General features: G+C 36.3%; 1 protein-coding gene across 1 annotated transcript in view; it reads left to right on the top strand.

Annotated features, from left to right (window-relative positions):
- The first annotated feature begins 921 nt into the window (after positions 1-921).
- LOC118766704 overlaps positions 922-18,456 on the top strand; it is a 28,408-nt gene continuing 10,873 nt past the window's right edge. The window contains exons 1-3 of the mRNA XM_036510354.1: positions 922-1,037; positions 17,126-17,161; positions 17,723-17,980. Of these exons, the coding sequence (XP_036366247.1) occupies positions 1,007-1,037; positions 17,126-17,161; positions 17,723-17,980 (325 nt within the window). The 5' untranslated portion in view covers positions 922-1,006. The remainder of the gene's footprint in view (positions 1,038-17,125; positions 17,162-17,722; positions 17,981-18,456) is intronic.

Genomic DNA, 18,456 nt, shown 5'->3' on the forward strand with positions numbered 1-18,456 from the left:
ATGGGCAGCGCCTTCTGAATGAAACTAATTGTTCATCAACTGTCATGCATGAACTTGGAGCATATCTATCTTGCAAATTCTGATTCCACATTTCAAATACTTCTCTATGGGTTCCAATTTATCATCACTTCTCTTTTTTTTTCTTTGCACTAGCATCATCAAAACGCAATACTTGTAAAATCTGGTTTGTTCTTAGTAAATAATGCAAAAATACAAGACGCCGGTTGCATATTGATATCCCTTATCATTATGTGTGTGATAAAGGCATGACTGTTTGGAAACTACACGAGAGATGAGAAGAGAAAATTACTTCAAGACTTTAGTTTCTAAGTCCAAAGAAAGAAGAAATATTTTATCTGGGATTGTTATTGTTACATGTTGAAGAAGCTCGCATTTTTTTTTTATGGTCTTAAAACAGTTAATTGTGTGCGATGATCTTGAAACAGTTGACGGTGTACGATGTAAGTTATGATGAGAAAGCTGTTAATTTTCATTTAGCACAAATTACAATAAACTTTATATAAGGCTGGGACCCTAATTATTCGAAATATTTTTGATTGTTTTTAAATGAAAAACTGCCAAGCCTTTACATAAGAAATTTATCAATGGTCTTTTTCCGTTTTGATAAAATTATTTTTCACAACTTGTGTATAGTAATCCATACGTGCATACAACGACACACACATACACGCACACACACGCGCACATAGACACACATAGACACGCACGCACGCACACACACACAACTATATATATGTATATGTATATATAAATGTATCATTTAGTATTCTTATGCCATTTCAAGTTGTAAGACAATACCTTTTCATCCGGAGTACCTTCGTAAGATGTGTTGAATAGATAAACACTTCAGTTGAGCTATACAATGCCAGGTAATAATGATAAATCGATACAAAGATCATATAATGATTATCCTTCATAAAGAGGATAAATGCAAACAAGTAACATCTCGTTCTTGACAGCCATTTCTACCTAGAAAACAGACAGGATGCTGCAGAGGAATTGTTTTCAAATTATTTGTATGTAAACGATTTATTGTATAATTAATATATGTTTTTAATTACTTAAGGGCTTAGCCATCTCCACTCTATATATAATATATATATATATATATATATATATATATATATATATATATATATATATATATATATATTCATACATACATACATACATACATACATACATACATACATACATACATACATACATACATACATACATACATACATACATATATACCTTATTTATGCATGAATAAATATATCCTTGGATGTATTTCATTTGAGAGTTTTAATGCAAATTTTATTTTCTCACATATATATATGAATATATTTTGTTTATTTTATTGCATAAGTTAATGTTTAAAGAATGTGTTGTTACGTTGTTTCGCTGTGATTCTTTACAGTATGTGTTGTGCAAAATGTAAATATTTTATCGTCCGGTGATATATATGGAATGTTTTGCATGCATGGAATGGAACTATTTGAGATGTACGACTAAATTACGATAAGGGCCGAGTTTATCTGGATCATATTTTGGACTGACAATAACGTTGATATGGCTTTTATGATTTTGTTTATTTTTTTATCATACATTGTGCTTCAATTACTATTGATATTGTTTTCAAATTCATACCTGCTTCCTGTTTATTTTCATTTCAAGACTTGAACGTTGAGTTTCCACATCTCTCACCGGGAAATGTTTGGACAAAAAGAAATTGAGATATCAATAAGAGTACAAATATTGTTCTTTCACTTTTTAATAAATTATATTTGTACGTTTTTCTTTGATATCTTTGTCAGTCATTCTCCAGTTGTAAATAACTGGACTTAGCAAGGAATGGATCACCGGAAAGGATGTGGTCAACTCTTTCATTATATTTTTCGTTGTATAGTCTATGTTCCGCATACAGAAGTCAGTCCTAAAAAGATCTCCAATGTCTTATTTTAAATCGATGAGTGATTTTCGCACCAAAATTATATTCTATGATCTGGTTAAGTACATATTAGGCTATATTTCTCCGTGGGTATTTGGTAAGACTAAAGCGTGTCTGGAATTAACCCTATCCCAAATTTCAAAAGTTAAAAATTCTTTTTGGTTCACTACTCTCACTCTTTATCCCGCTCTTAATGTACGTAATACTTTCACTAAAGTTTCTGAAGTTTCTAGAATTTTCTATTCCAAGAAATATTGATGCTTCTTATCCCGTTTGAAACAGATAACATTTCTTTTTCTTTTTTCATCTTCTCCCTTTTCTATTTTTGTTACTATATCTCATCTCACCCTCACTCCTCCACTCTCTCTTCCTTATTTTCTCTATATTTCTATCCCTCTCTCTATCACTCCCTCTCTCTCACTCTCTCTCTCTCTCTCATTATTTAAATGAATAACTTTATGATTGTCCAAGTAATGTAAGCAAAAAGTTTTAAAATTTAGTCTCAAGGCATTTTCCGGCCAACCATAAATAGCATAGAATATTTAATAGAAGAACGCTTAACGTCATATATTCTTATTGCAAGCACTTCGGCTCTCTAACAAGCCAGCATAGCACGAAAATACTAAGCAAAACTAACGGTACCACTGAAGGAAACAACCGAAAATGTAACTTCAAAGACTAAAGCTGCTGTCCTTTAGCGGGAGATTGTCTACTTAAAGGCGTAGTAAACAGAGCCAAAGTCCAGATGGACAACACGGATGAATACAAGATGTACACAGGCTAGGCAGAGAATTCCTTTAAAACGAGACCTTAGCAACTTATGAATTCATTTAAACATCTAGAAAACAGATCTACGACGAGCCTAGCTAAACATATATAGCATTTAAAAGGAACAAAGTTTTCATCGTTTGAAATCCATTGGGCTGTCTTGGAAATGATGATGCCCATAACAACAGCAGCAACATTACCAACGTGACAACGGAATTCCATACGTAATATCATGGAGAATCCTAGAACACCCAGGCCCCTCCATAAACGGGACCAAGCGTTGTAAACTGTGCATAGCTGAACCGGTGAGAATACTAAAGGTCTTCCTCGACCCGGGGAACATTCTTTACTCCAGAACAGCGGTCTTCGAAACATGTTAACACTTCAGGATATTCCTGCTGGCCTATTGCGATCCACACGATAAAAGAGTCATTTACGATTGAGAGCCAAAGGGAGACAGCCCCTATTGTTGACAGAGTAACGATGTATTTTCCTCTTTCAATTTGTAGAAAGGCAACTTGCTAGGGAGGCTATGATCCAATAGGTTTGGGTTTCACGTCCATAAAGCTAAGCGCTTTATGGACGTGAAACCCAAACCTATTGGATCATAGACAGACAGACGTGTGTATAGGTTAAGATTTATAATTAAACGTACTAGTTTCTAATTTCGTGCAAATATGTAACCCGCATTTTTTATTGTTTTTTTTCAAAATCGATGTTGTTTTAAAATTGATTTAATTTAGAATATAATTATGCTAACTGGAACAGTTGATTATTTTCAAAAGTAAAGAAGTAATCATTTTGATCATAAATTTAATGAAATTGAACACTAGATCCATATTCTTGAAACAAACATCCTGAATATAATTATTTTCAGTTGCATTTATTTAAAATAGCTGTACATAGTTTGTTTTTGTTTTTAATTTTAAGAAATGATATATAAACCCCAAAGCTAATTCATTAATGTATGTCGTATTGTTGCTATGTGTAGGTGCTTTCCATGGGTGGCTGTGTTGAGTATAGTATGATGTGGGCGAATTAGTTCTCAACTGTTTAATACCCAATATTGCAGAGAAAAACTTACAAATTGCATGGGTATATATTAAATTTATACAAGAGAATATAGAATGGATATATATATATAACAATTGCCAATCCAAAACTTGAAATTTAAAATATATTAGCATAACAGCTGCCATATGCGTATCTTCCATTACTATTATACTTAGTCACTAATCTACTTCAACCATTAGCTGTTTTTCTACTTCCTACACTTAATACTACAGCGATCTCTAACTGGATTTCTGCACATATCCACTACTCCACTAACCAGGCCCACTTAAGACATCAAACTCTCCTACTCTCATCGCACTTATTTCACATGATCTCTTTGATCGTGCATTAAACTGTCTGTCTACTCACTCCTCCAAAAGCAACGGTCTTATAACTCTCTCACCAGTCATTTTATTTCTTATTGAAACCAACCTAAACACGTTTAAACTAAAAATCCACTGTAACAGTATAGATTTTTTTTAATTGGTAACACTAGGCAACAAAATGTTTGCTACTATTAGACGAAACGGTGCTCATAGGTAATTTGGGAGCGCTGATTCCGAATCTGCAATCATTTTTGTTCTAGCACGTCACGTTTTTGCGCTATCATTATTATGCTGCTATCAAAATTATAATGTGAAAATTCATGACAAATCAAATGTATGTTATGTTAAGCGTAAATTACTGTTATTTGATATAATAACAATAGCAACTAGGTGAACAAGTGGCTCTAAAACCAATGAAACACAAGACAAAAGTGTAAGTGAATATTATTAATTTTATGTTTTTCAAAAATAGCATTGGCGTCTTATTTTACGCTTCTGCTGTATATCCGTTTCTCGTTTTAAAAACCAGCAGTAGTCCGTCAGCATGTTTGCTGTAAGCCTGCCACTGTAGCGCCTTTCTAGCTCTTTGATTTCGTGATGAAATCGTTCACCCTGCTCATCGCTTACAATACTCATACTGAGTGGAAAAAAAGTCAAGATGTCAGTGGACGAAATGAATTTTTAGAAAAATCATTCACAATTGCAACGTAGTTAGATGGAGTGGCGGTGTGGTAAGTAGCCTGCTTACCTCATGGCGCATGTGCGAATCAGAGTTGCGTTTGATACTAAAGCTGTAAGACGTGTTTTTGAAGCCGTCTTAAATGGAAGATTTTTGAAACTCAGCTGTAAGGTAAGATTTTTGATGTCTAGTGGGGACCTGTTGTTTGCCGCAATTGTTTTTACAAACAAGAAGTCCTCACTGGATTCTAGTCTACCTGGGGCTGAGTGAATTTTTTTTCACTTAATTGTGAAAATTATTGTTTTGGTGGGTGTTTGAAAATAGTATTTGTCCAGGAATAACTCCGTGGGAATTTTTAGAAAAAATTCAACAATATTGTTCCTGTCAAGAAAACTGGAATGATTTTTTTAACTGTTTAACATTTGCGTTAAAATTTTGGCCTGCAGTGCCGAGTGGCCTTTGCTGTATTTTGAACTGTTGCTCTCTCTTCATCTATCTTTTATTTTAAAAAAACTCTTTATTGAACTGTTATGTTTTCTCCTTCCTTTTTGTTTGAACTTTTTTCTCTTCCTTCCTTTTCCTTAATTATTTTGTATTTTAAAACTGTATTTTTGGACTTTTTTAAAAAATCAACATGGCAAATAACAATGGAAAGTTGGTGGAGTGGGAAATTACATCACCCAAAAGATGGTTAAAATAATTTGAAAGCAAGACGGTGGTTTTGAGGACCTACTCTAGGACCCTCGACGCCATTGCCGTTTTCATAAAAGATATAATCGAAAGAGAGCTGGCAGAATTTAAGTTTATATCTCGGGGGGTCAAATACGCAACCGTGTGGTTGGTGTTTGACTCCCCAGAAGTGGCTTGTGAATTTGCGAGCCAGCTCTGGAGGGCAATGAAATTTTGTTTCTTCCTACTTATTGTGGGAAGAAGTTGACGAGAGCTTGGGTATGCGGCTTGCCACCCGGAGTTGAGCACGAATTGTCATCTGTACCTGGAGCCTGGCCATATAAATAAGAACTCTCCTCAAGGGCAAAGCAAAGTCCTGGAGCGGTTGACGGAGACCTCTGCAGAGGAGGGAATGAAGGCGGTCGAGGAGACGAAAGACTCCTCAAAGAAGAGCCGCAAAAGGAAGAAGGTGAGCAATAATGGGTGCCCACCGAAGGATCCTGAGGATGAGGGAGGAGAGGCGAATCTCCCGGTCACGGAAGAGAAGCACCCTCCCCCAGTCGAGAAGAAAAAAGGAGAGGAGGAGAAACGGGACATTGCTGGCAGTCGGAGACATGGCGCCGGAGTGTCCCCGAGCCTCATCGGTTGTGTCACCGGCGGGGCGGAAATTGTGCCGCCAACGGTAGAATTGACCCCACTCGGACCCGGAGGACGAAGAACAGTTGGTCTTCTTTTATAGAGGTGGAGAAGTGGTAAAGGTGGTGGAAGAACACTACGAGGGAGTACCTTTGGCCTTCACACGGGATCCCGAATGGCCTCCGCAGATAGCTGTGGAAGTGATAACGTTGCGCGTGTTACATAGGCTGGAGGAACTAAAAGAGAAATATCGCTCGTGGCCGGGTGACGCCAATTCGGAGCCCACCTTGATTTTAAAGCAAGCATGGGTGATGGTGGAGTACATGGACACAAGCGATGATGAGGTGGAAAATTGACAAGAGGTTGAAAAGCCTCAGTGTTATAAAGTGCAAGAGGCTCAGCGCCTCATTTGTAAATGGACTAGTGTTGATTGTATATTGAATATTTTATTGTATGTTATTGCATGTTATTATTTTTAATGGACTATTAAGTCCAATAATTGTAAAAACTGTCGTGAGAGGTTCAATACTGCATTTTGTTTTGTTTTTTTTCTGTTGGAAAAAAAGAAGAATGATGTTTTAGAGAAGCAGAAAATCGGCGGGCGTTTTTTATCTTCTCCCATCAATATCATCCTTGTTTCATCATTCACCTTATCAATGTATGTGTCCAGCCCGCAAGCCTCTCTTTGTAATGCCTTTATGGCAAACCTTAATGAAATAAAGTAGCTTGCTTACCAACCCATGAGTCTTTGAGACTTCCCATAAGTCTTTGTTGTCAGTGTACGCATGCCTCATTTTGATGTGCACTGAAAAAGACAGTCGGCAGTATTTAACCTGCCAAGAAAGAAGCTGCTGCAAGGTAAGACTTTTGTCTCTTGAGTCCAGTGGGGGTTGTCTGTGGTTATATTTTTTAAAAACAAGGAGTCCTCAGTGGATTCAGGATGTTGGTCTGCTTGCGGTTCAGCAATATTGTTCACATTAAGTGAAAATTTTTTTCCCGTGAAAAGTACAGTTTGGGGGCGTATCATTCAACCAAAAGTTGTTCACTTTTTTAATAGTGTATGTTTTTACAACAACATTTACCATTAATTCGAAAGCTGTATTTCAAGTGTTCACCTTAAGTGAAATTTTTTTCTCATTGTGAGAAGTATAGTTTGGTGGCGTATCCTGCCACCAAAAGTTGTTCGCTATTTGTGAATAGTGTGCATTTTTACAACTACGTTTACCAATAATTGGAAAGCTGTATTTCAAGTGGAGCAGTCCAGGTTCTAATTGGAGTACCATAGGGCTTGGAGTACCTGAACGCCCAATAGATTTTTTGTTGTGTTTTGTTGAACTATTGTTTTCTATGAGCAACTGATATTAAAGCCGAAGGGCAATCTGGATAAATAATCTTGGGTTTGTTCTTCTTTGAGAAACCTGTGATGTTAGTTAAGAAGAAATAACAATCGGTATAGTGGTTTGTTGGTTCGCGCCATATCATACTTTTCCATTTACCATTCAGCCATTGGGTTAGTGCTATAGAGCAGATTTTGCAACAAACATGAGGCGCCCACAGTTTACCTTGATACCCAACTTTGCACCCAAAGCAAAACTTGTAAGCATTTAAAAATTTCTTTGTAAGGAAATTTCTCTGATCTTTTGGTGCAAATTTTCCACACACTTAACAAAAGCTGTTCGGGTGATTAACACAAACGTTTCTGCTCATCATAAGTACATACAGTAATAACCTAAATCAACACTCAAAGAAGCCTATCAGTTAACTAAAATATAAAACTAATCAACGGTAAATGTTACAGTAAATCATCAAAATATATTTCTTAAAAAAAAAAAAAAAATCATTTAAATTATTATAGAATGTACTGAAAGTATGGCTATCATGAAACAGTTTTTTCCATCTCTAAATTTCAAACATTGATCACTTTAATAAATAACAAAACTACTTTTCATATAACCTGGCTCCCTTATTTCATGTCCTTTGTTTTAACAGCAGTTATCAAGAAAAGTGAGTGTGTGTGGTTTACTATAATAGCCTACCGTGAGGACAACTTTACTATGATTACAGCGATAACGAAGTAAAATGAATTCTCATCTTTTGTAGCAATTTAACAGGTAGCCTACATTTTCTTCTGATAGCACTTAATTTTGTTTCATTGATGAGTTTATGAATGAAAATCGAAAGCAAATAGCCTACTACTTTGTCAATATTATCAATTGGTTGGAAAATCTGATGCTTTGAATAAGTAAAAATTCTACACGTGCTGTCTGAAAACTGATGTCACATTGGGATTCAGCACCTTCAAGTTACTCTAAATCAGCTCAAAATGTTTAAATAGTATGACAATTTTTCTTTCTTTTTAGCCCAGTGTAATTAAACTCAAGTAAACACTGGACAGAAAATGAACACGTATCCTTTTCCTTTTTTTTTTTCAATTATTTTTTTAATAATTATTATTTTAAAAAATTAACAAAGACTTCGCAAAGATATATTTACTCAAGCATCTATATGACATTTAGTGAAGCATCTATACAAGGTATCAAATTTGGGGGAAGGGTTTAAGCCGATTACATCGACCCGAGCGCGTAAGTGATACTTATTTAATCAATCCCGAGAGGATGAAATGCAAAGTCGACCGCGGCAGAATTTGAACTCAGAATATGAAGACAAATGAAATACCGCAAAGCATTTTACCCGGCGTGCTAACGATTCTGCTAGCACGCCACCCTTAGTTAAACATATACATATGAACGCAATGGAAACGTTTTCGGAAAACTTTTAATTACCTTCAGTTATCTCCCTTAGTGAATCTAACTTCCTCTGCAAGGGAAATAACTCCGGCTTCAATGTAAAGGGAGGTAATTCAGATTTTAACTACGTAACATTGATTTTAAATTTACACAGTTAAACTAACAAGGAAGTTTTTGTACAACTCGTGAAACAAAAAGAAAAAAGGCATAAGTTACTTTTGTTCAATTCACAGGTTATTAACAATTTTCTGACTGATGCGCATGTTTTTTTTTTACGGATTCATACATACAGTCATACCATACGAGGCTAAACATCGATCCAAAATGCCTTTGAATGTCGCATCATTTCCCTTCGGCAACATTTTCTAGCTATCAAGTGTCGAAGTGCATCCCTTGACCAAGCTTGCATACGAGAGGCTGATAGCCTCATAAGACTTGGAAGGCAGCTCCTCGAGCAACGCTCTTTGTCTGATAACCTAGAATACATGCCCAAAGAAGTCGCACGACTCTACCGCAGCATATCATCAGATGAAAGGAAGAACCTATATGAACAGAAGACTTTGCATGGATATGTCAGTAGAAAGCTCCGTGATGATAGTAACCTCGATCACCAAAGAAGTTTATCATGGATTTGTTGCCGGATTACTACCTCCCACTTTCAAGGGTATGCGTTTGCAAACCAGGAACAGGAAATATCAACCAAGTACCTGATACATAAAGAGATAGAGATGCAAGAAAAACTGTAAGTTGTGACAAGCGATGCAGACTTTGTGGAGTTCATACTGAAGATGCCACGCATATCATAAGCAATTGTCCGAAAATGTCATCACGATATTATCTATCGATGAGACATGGTGTTGTAGCTAGAATACTCTACAATGAAATCCGTCGGAAGGATAATCCCGAGGACAAAGAAATAAGAACCGCAAGCCATGGTAGAAGCCATAGCCACTAACAATAAAAATGTAAAGGAATACTGGTGAAATGTATCAGGGAAGACCTCAATAAAATGTAAGCACACCAGACCTGATATAAAGGCTTGGGATAGAGAAGAGAGACTGCACAAGTGAGGAAGTTAGCTGCCCAGCAGATGTTAACATAAAGCTAAAGATAGTGAAAAAGAGAATACCTACGTTGAACTATTGAGAAATCTGCGTTGAACTATTGAGAACTATTGACAATCCAGATTACAAGTTCAAGTTTATATCTGTAATTACTGGGAAACCGGTATATGTATTACACTGCCTAAATACCATTCTTGAGATATTTAGGCTTCTCAAAACCAGAAAAGAGAAAGCTAGTTCGAAGGCTACAGATCCAATCCATCACTGGAACTGTAAAAATTTGTAAAACTTTCCAGAAGTTTATCATTTAAATATATATGAGCATATCCAGACGTGCAACTATATGCATGAGATTACATACATAAAACATACAAATCTGCACATCCATACATGCATACATACATACATACATACATACATACATACATACATACATACATACATACATACATACAAAAATACCCTGTTGATGATGTTGAAATTTCAATGAAGGAGTCTTGGATCGAGGTTAGAAAGAGTGAAGTGCGTGCGAATGGGACCGCCCCCCTCCCCCCATTACCACCCTAATCAACTCCGCTGCGCAAGTTTTGTTCTCACACCACTTATCTCAACTTCTCCCCAATTAAGTCCTTCGGCAACGAGCAACAGATGACGGGAGCAAGAACTGTATGATGTTATAAGCCCTTAGTCTGGATCCTGCACATGGGTGACGCAGGCAATACGGCCGACTCGATGTTACCCTGGGACTGCACATCGATTCGTGTTCTACCTGCTTGACCAGGTGGACCTTTTAAGGACTAGCACCGCCTGCCTCAGCTGAAGAGAGGCCTATGAAATGTGGTCTAAAAGACGCCAATCCTTTTTCGCCTGGCCAGGAAATCGCACCTGGTAGGCCATTCCACACTGTACTCGATGATTAAAAGGAAAATCCTCTCATTTTTGCTACCTGCAACATACGAACCTTGATACACCATGATGACCACGTTGGGGCCACGCTCATCGCCTCTGAACTCAAACGATACAATGTGGATATCACTGCACTCAGCGAAACAAGATTTCCTGATGAATGCTTTCTCACTGGGATACATATACTTCTGGAAAGGCCTTCCTCAATGCAATAATAGAATTCATGGTGTTGGATTTACTGTCCGTTCGTCATTACTGGAGAACATCTCTTCGATTGCAACCGATATAAGTGAAAGGCTGATGACTTTCCGAATTCTCCTCAGTAACAAAGTGCACGCCACTATCTTCAGTGTCTATTCCCCAATATTAGAGACTATTAAAGACACGAAAGATACCTTCTACGAGTCTCTTAACTCGGTTAAGAGAAGGTTACGTCGCACAGACAAAGGTATTCTTGGAGATTTCAGTGATAGAGTCGGTTTCAATGTAAACATCTGGCCCAGAGATCTCGGTTCTCATGGGATGGGCAAAATGAATACCAATGGTCTTCACCTTTTGCGCCTGTGTGCCGAGCACAATCTCGTGATTACGAAGACCATTTTTCAGCAGCCCAATAAATACAAGTTCTACTGGAGACATCTTCGTTCCAAGATGTGGCATCTCCTCGATTACGTGAGCGTTCGTGAACATGATCAGAAAGTTGTCCTCCATATCAAATATATGCGTGATGCAGAATGTTGGACCGATCACCGCATGTATGTGTCCTCAGATCCGCCCTCCTGCCACGAAAAGCAAAGTGTTTCCCATACTCAATGTGGCCTGTTTTTCCAGTACAACGAAACAAGATAAGCTTCAAGAAAACCTCGCTACTGCCTTCCCACTTCTTCCAGCTCTTTCAGTTCCAAAAGAGCTCCATCGCAATATGGAAAAAACATTGAGAATTATATTGAACAAATCGAGGTCGAACAGAATGAATTCAATTCACTCTGGGACTCTGCCATGTCCATCATTTGACAAACTACTGAATCCACTCTTGGAAAAACCCACATGAAGAACCTTGATTTGTTTAATGAATCTGCAGACATCATCCAAACTCTTTTGTAGACGAAGAACCATGCTCATAACGCCCACCTCACAAATTCTTGTACCTTAGCCTCAAAGTGGTTTCTGAAGCACAAAATGTCTGGTGGCTCCGCAACTCCGAAAAGATCCAATGTTTGGCTGACGAAAATAAATCTTGCGAATTCTACAACTCGATTAAACATATCTTCGGTCCTTCGCACTGCCCGATTGCACCTGCCCGTGCCGCTGACGGCAATACTTTAATTAAAGAAAAAGAAAAGATCTTTGCGCAATAGACTTCTGCTTACAAATTCAGAAACCAACAACAAATATTGAACGTGAAACTTTACAGAAGCTCAGCTGTTCATTTAAATAACGGTGCGTATGATTCTGGTTTTCAGGCTGGACACACGCGCTTATTCTCCTCGCTTCATTCCAAGAATTTCCAAGAAACATGCGAGAACGGTATTACGAGGCAATGGCTTTAGTAAGTTAACATGGCTCGTCTGATATTTTCATTTTATAACATTTAATTCAAATTGACCAGAAATTAAGGATAACTTATTTCATGAACAAAATCCCTCAAAAAGACCAGAATGGGAGCAAGGTATTTCAGACTGAAACTAAAATAACTTTTGAATGGTGTTAAAACGAGACACGTTTTCGATGGAGTTGCTTGCTCATTTGCTCACCAATGATTATCAGAAGAAGCGATCGTCATGTGGCCATATCTTGATAATATTACATCCAGATGACCCGTTGGGAATAGATCAGATTGTTTGCGATGAAGGAAGACGGACAGTGAAGTTGTACAGGATGAAGTAAAACGGCATTTTCATTGGAGACATGTGAGTGCATGAAAACAGAATACATAACAAATCCCATGCTATTATACTGGCTGCCAGTGCATTTGCAACAAGAATCCGTCTTTTTCAGAGAAGGTAATGAGACAGAAGCGTTAGAGAGAGACAAAGCCGCCCGTCGTAACGCGTCTCTGCCATCATGGTTTGTCCTTAGTAAATGATACAAAAATACAAGACGCCGGTTACATATTGATATTCCTTATCATTATATGTGTAACAAAAGGATGACTGCTTGGAAACTACACGAGAGATGAGAAGAGAAACTTATTTCAAGAATTTAGTTTCTAAGTCCAAAGCAAAAAGAAATATTTTATCTGAGATTGTTATTGTTATATGTTGAAGAAGCTCGCACTTTTTGATGATCTTAAAACAGCTGATGGTGTACGATATAAGTTATGATGAAATAGCTGTCATTGTTTTAAAAACACAAGTGGAAATATACTTTATAAATGAGTGCGACCCATTATTTTCAACTCACAGCGGGAAATGTTACATTTAAGAATTATTAGAATTTAAAAAAATTCTTAACTGCAAAGTCTTTAGATACGAAATTTATCAATGGTTGCTTTAATTATTTTGACAAAATTTTTGGTATTTTTCACTTGTGTGTAGTACGTACATGCAAGCAAACACACATACATTCACATGCACGCACGCACACAGACACATACAGCCATACATATGTATATATATATATATATATATATATATATATATATATATATATATATATATATATATATATATATATATATATATATACATATGTGTTTGTATGTATGTATGTATGTATGTATGTATAATCTGGTGATCTTATGCCATCTCAAGCGTTAAGTCAATACCTTTTCATCCGGAATATCTTTATAAGGTGTATTGAATAGATACAAACACTTCACTTGAGGAATACAATGCCAGCTAATAGTGATAAATCGATACGAAGTTCATATAATGATTATCCTTCATCAAGAAGATAGATTTAAAGTAGTAACATATCGTTCTTGACAGCCATTTCTACCTAGAAAACAAAATAAGTTATGTTAGTCCCAGAACAGCAATCAGGTATCTCCACAAACTTGGTTACTATGGCAGAGCAACAAGAAGGAAGCCACTTCTTCGAGCAACCAACACCAAGCGGAGAAAAGATTGGGCCAGTGAGATGGTGGAGAGGCCACTAGCATTTTGGAACACTGTAATAGTCTCTGAGGAGTCTAGATTTGCTGTATTTCCTGACAGTGGTCGAGTGTCGGTCTGGAGACTCTGTGATCAAAACTTTAATGTGAAAAGATTCCGGCCAAGAAACACGGCAGCTATTCTATGATGATCTGGGGAGCAATTTGGAGCAATGATTGATCAGAGTTGGTGGAGTGTGAGAGAAACATAAACTCAGAAAAATTTATGTTCACATTGCAGAAAGGAGACCTTCCAATCTTCTTCAGTAGTGAAATGATCAAAGAAGACTATTTATGAAAGATAGGGCTCCTTGTCACACGGCTAAAATTAGATGAGAGGGGCATTAAAAAGCTTCCATGACCAAACCAGTCACCAGATATGAACTCTAATGAACATTTCTGGGACATAATGGACAAGACACTTCATAAAAATAACAAGAAGGCATCATCAAAGCCAGAACTTTTGAGATTACTGCATGACACTTGGCAAGAAATTCTGCAAGAGAATATTTGTCATCTAATCAGTAAGATGCCTAATAGGGGCTTTGCATTGAAAAATGCATAGGGCATGTCAACTAAGTAGTAGATATTCACATTATGAAAATTATTAAATAATTTGTATGTATTATTTCAGATTTGAATAAATTTCAATGATTGTAAAGGTGTCTATTTACTTCTGTTATGTCTGTGTATGTATGTAAGTATGTATATATGTATCTATGTATATACATATATATGTGTAAAAAAAACAAAGTTAGTGGTTGAAAATAAACAACATAAATGGTCACACAACTTCAAATCATCCCCATAAATTCATACCGTAGAATGATGGATCCTCAGAACGGGAAACTTCTCTGATGAAATTTTTTTCCTGATGAAGGGGCCGCTGCCGGTTTGGTGTTTTAATGTGTAATGGATCGTGGCAGTGGCTCTTGAAACGGCCGTAGACGTGGATTTATTCTTACATTATTTTGGATTCCTTTTTCTTTGGGACTTGACGCCGGATGTATCCCGGATTCACTTAAAATTTAACAGTCTACCTAGTATATTATTTTCAATCGCCTCGCTATATACATTTATATTTTCTTCATATGTTTTTCTTCATACACTTTTTACAGTTTTTCACACGTTTTTTTTTTATATGTACATATACATGTACATTCTTATAACTTCGGGCTTGGTGTCACAAGAAGTTTTGTTCGTCTCTCGCTCAACTGCACCTCACACTTAATAATCAAGGGGTTGCAGTCTGGAGAGTAAGGTGGCCAGACGTTAGCGATGATGTGGTTGCAGAAATTGTCTGACAGTAATAGGGGTCTCTCGGCAGCCAACCTCTTGACCCAGGACAGCACTACCTCCTCCAGGCCTTCGTGTTGAATCAGAGGCCGTGTGAGAAGATGACTGGAGGTATAACTTCGCAATCACTAATGATCACTCCAAAAACCATGATGTTCACAGTATGTTTGATTTTTATCTCTCTTGGTACATGTCCTCAGATTGCACTGTCCTCAGATTGACACCCAAACATTCTTAAATGTTCGTATTGGAACTTCCGGTGCGAATGCCAAGCAGTACGGTATGTCATTTCCAAATTTCTGGCAGCGTGAATCGCGTCATTGTGTTGTTTTTCTTACAGACGGTGCCCAACTGTCTCTACTATACTGTGTAGTCGACAAAATACAAAAACAAAGAATGCAGCTACGCGAAATTTAAAATATAAAATGGCAACAATTTACATATTGCACCCTCTCCCTCTCCCTCTCTATCCCTCTTTCTCTCTCCCGTTCTTTCTCTCTCTCTCGCTGTCTCTCTCTGTTCTCTCTCTCTCTCTATATATATATGTGTGTATACACACGCACACACACACGCACGCACACACATACACACACACACACACACACACACTCACACACACACACACATATATATATATATATATATATATATATATATATATATATATAATATATGCATGAATATATCCTTGGGTGTATTTCATTTGAGAGGTTTTTATTCATATTTTATTCTCTCGGATATAGATGAATATATGCTGTCTACTATTTTATTAGATCAGTTAATGTCTAGAGAATGTGTTGTGATACATTGCTTCGTTGTGATTCTTTACAGTATGGGTTGTGTAAAATGTAAATATTTTATTGTCTGGTGATTATACAAGGAATGTTTTGTATGCAGAGAATAGGATTATTTGAGATGTACGATTAAATTGAAAGACAAAAAGATCTTGATATTATTGTTCTATTCTTTTCCTTGATATCTTTATCTGTCATTCCCAAGTTGATTGTGGTCAGGTCGCTGTAAAGTCTCATGTTTCATGCATACTATTATTACTTCTTATCCATTCTTGTCTTCAAATGATGGTACATGTTCCAGTGAAGATAGATTCCTTTCCAGGAAAAAAATTGCTCTTGGCAAGGAATGAATCACAAGAAACTATGTTGTCAACTATCTCATTATATTTTTACTTGTATAGTCTACGTTCCGCATACAGAAGGAAGTCTTACGAAATATTCCATCGTATTATTTTAAACCAATGCCTATTCAGTGAGTCATTTTCACACAAAAATTATTTTCTATGATCTGGTTAAATACATATTGGGGTATATTTTCTAACGAATATCTGATAAGACTAAAACATGTCCGGAGTTATCCCCAGACTTACTAAAATTTAGTAATCAATTTCAATTTCGGAATTCTCTCCCTTCCATCTCTTGACAATGGTTATTATTCATTCAGGTGGGTTTTTCTCTTCAATACCTGTGTAATTTCGATTAATTAAAAAACTTTTTGGCTCACTACTCTTTGTCCTGCTCCTTATATACGTAATACTTTCACAATCTTTTCTGAAGTGTCTAGAATTTTTTCTTCCAAGAAATACTGAAGCTTCTTGTCTCAATTGAAATAGCATTTCCTTTTCTTTCTTCGTCTTCTCCTTTTTCCATTTCTGTTCCTCTCTCTTTATCTCACTCTCACTCCTCCTCTCCCTCTCTTTTTGTTTATCTTTCTATCCTTCTCCAATTTATCGCTCTCCCTCATTATTTCAATGGATAATTTTATGGTGATGTAGTGGTGGTCATCGTCGTATTTGTTATCGAATTATGCTTGTAGCACTTCTCTTTCCTATTCATTTCATCTTTATTCTTTGTAAATGAATGTTAAACGTGAATATGAAATATGAAATATTTTACAAAATAAATTTTCGTTGCAGTTCTCTTCTACATCTCATTGACACTTGGAAATGGACGTGAGTCGATTTATATCAATATATAGACCTATATGTGTGAAAATTATGAAAATCGCTACACAAACATTTAATTTATAAGTTCAGTGTCGGAAAATATTTTCCTTCTCAAAGTAAATTAGTTGAAAAGAAAATTTTAAAAACTGAGTTCAATAAAAAACAGCCGCATGATGACGAATTCAATTCTTAACATAATTTCTACTGGTTAAAATTCAATTTTTCGTCAGTTAGCAGGCATTTTGTTAAATCTGACCAAGTGCTGACATTGGGGCAAACTTTACAACAGACAACCTTTAAACATTATAGAACTTGGCATATGAATCATTTAAATAATAGAATTAATTAAACAACTTTAAAAACTCATATTTATTGAACAGATAATATATTCCAAGATGCTTTGTACCTACACTGTGGTAGTAACAACTTTATCCCTTCTTCCTGGTAAAGATATCAATGTTGATCGTCAAACATTTAATATTTAATTTTTTTATTATTATCTATATTCACAATCTTTTATTTTTGTCTTCGTATTTTGGTTATTTAATTTTCCTGGCTTTGTTACAGTTGAATATCTGAAGTATTTTTTGAAAGTAGAAAACTGCCTTCTCAAGGAAGGTAAAACATTGATGACACTTGACGTGGATGCCTCCAGCTGTTCGAAGAGGTGTTTGGAAACTTCTGCATGTAAATCCTTCGTGAGTAGAACGATAAGTCCAAGCTGTATTTTATACGAAGATGACGCAACAGAGAAGATACTAATAGAAGCAACTAATACCTATTTTTATCAGTTGAGAAGATCTGTGCCGACCAAGTATACAGATGGTAAACAAATTTGAATCTTTTTGTGTTTATTTCATTCCTTGACTTGTATTCTATGTTTTATTCCAAAGAGAGACAATACTGTCGGCACTTGAAAAGTCTCAACGATTTCTCTGGTCAATGTAGAATGGTGTCTGTAGATAAAAATTATTTGTAGAGATTTCGTTTCAGAGAGTGAAAATTTTAATTGTGGATTGGGACACAAAATCCCCAAGAGTAGTAGTAGTAGTAGTAGTAGTAGTAGTAGTAGTAGTAGTAGTAGTAGTAGTAGTAGTAGTAGTAGTAGTAGTTGTTGTAGTAGTTAAGTAGAGGGGAACGGTTTTATAAGTCATCATTGACAGCTAGAAACCCAGAACAGATAGATTGAAAGATAGAGAGAGAGAGAGGGGGGAGGGAGATAGATAGATAGATAGATAGATAGATAGATAGATAGATAGATAGATAGATAGATAGATAGATAGATAGATAGATAGATAGAT

Source organism: Octopus sinensis, linkage group LG17, assembly GCF_006345805.1.
Source record: "Octopus sinensis linkage group LG17, ASM634580v1, whole genome shotgun sequence".
NCBI classification, from domain to species: Eukaryota; Metazoa; Mollusca; class Cephalopoda; order Octopoda; family Octopodidae; genus Octopus; species Octopus sinensis.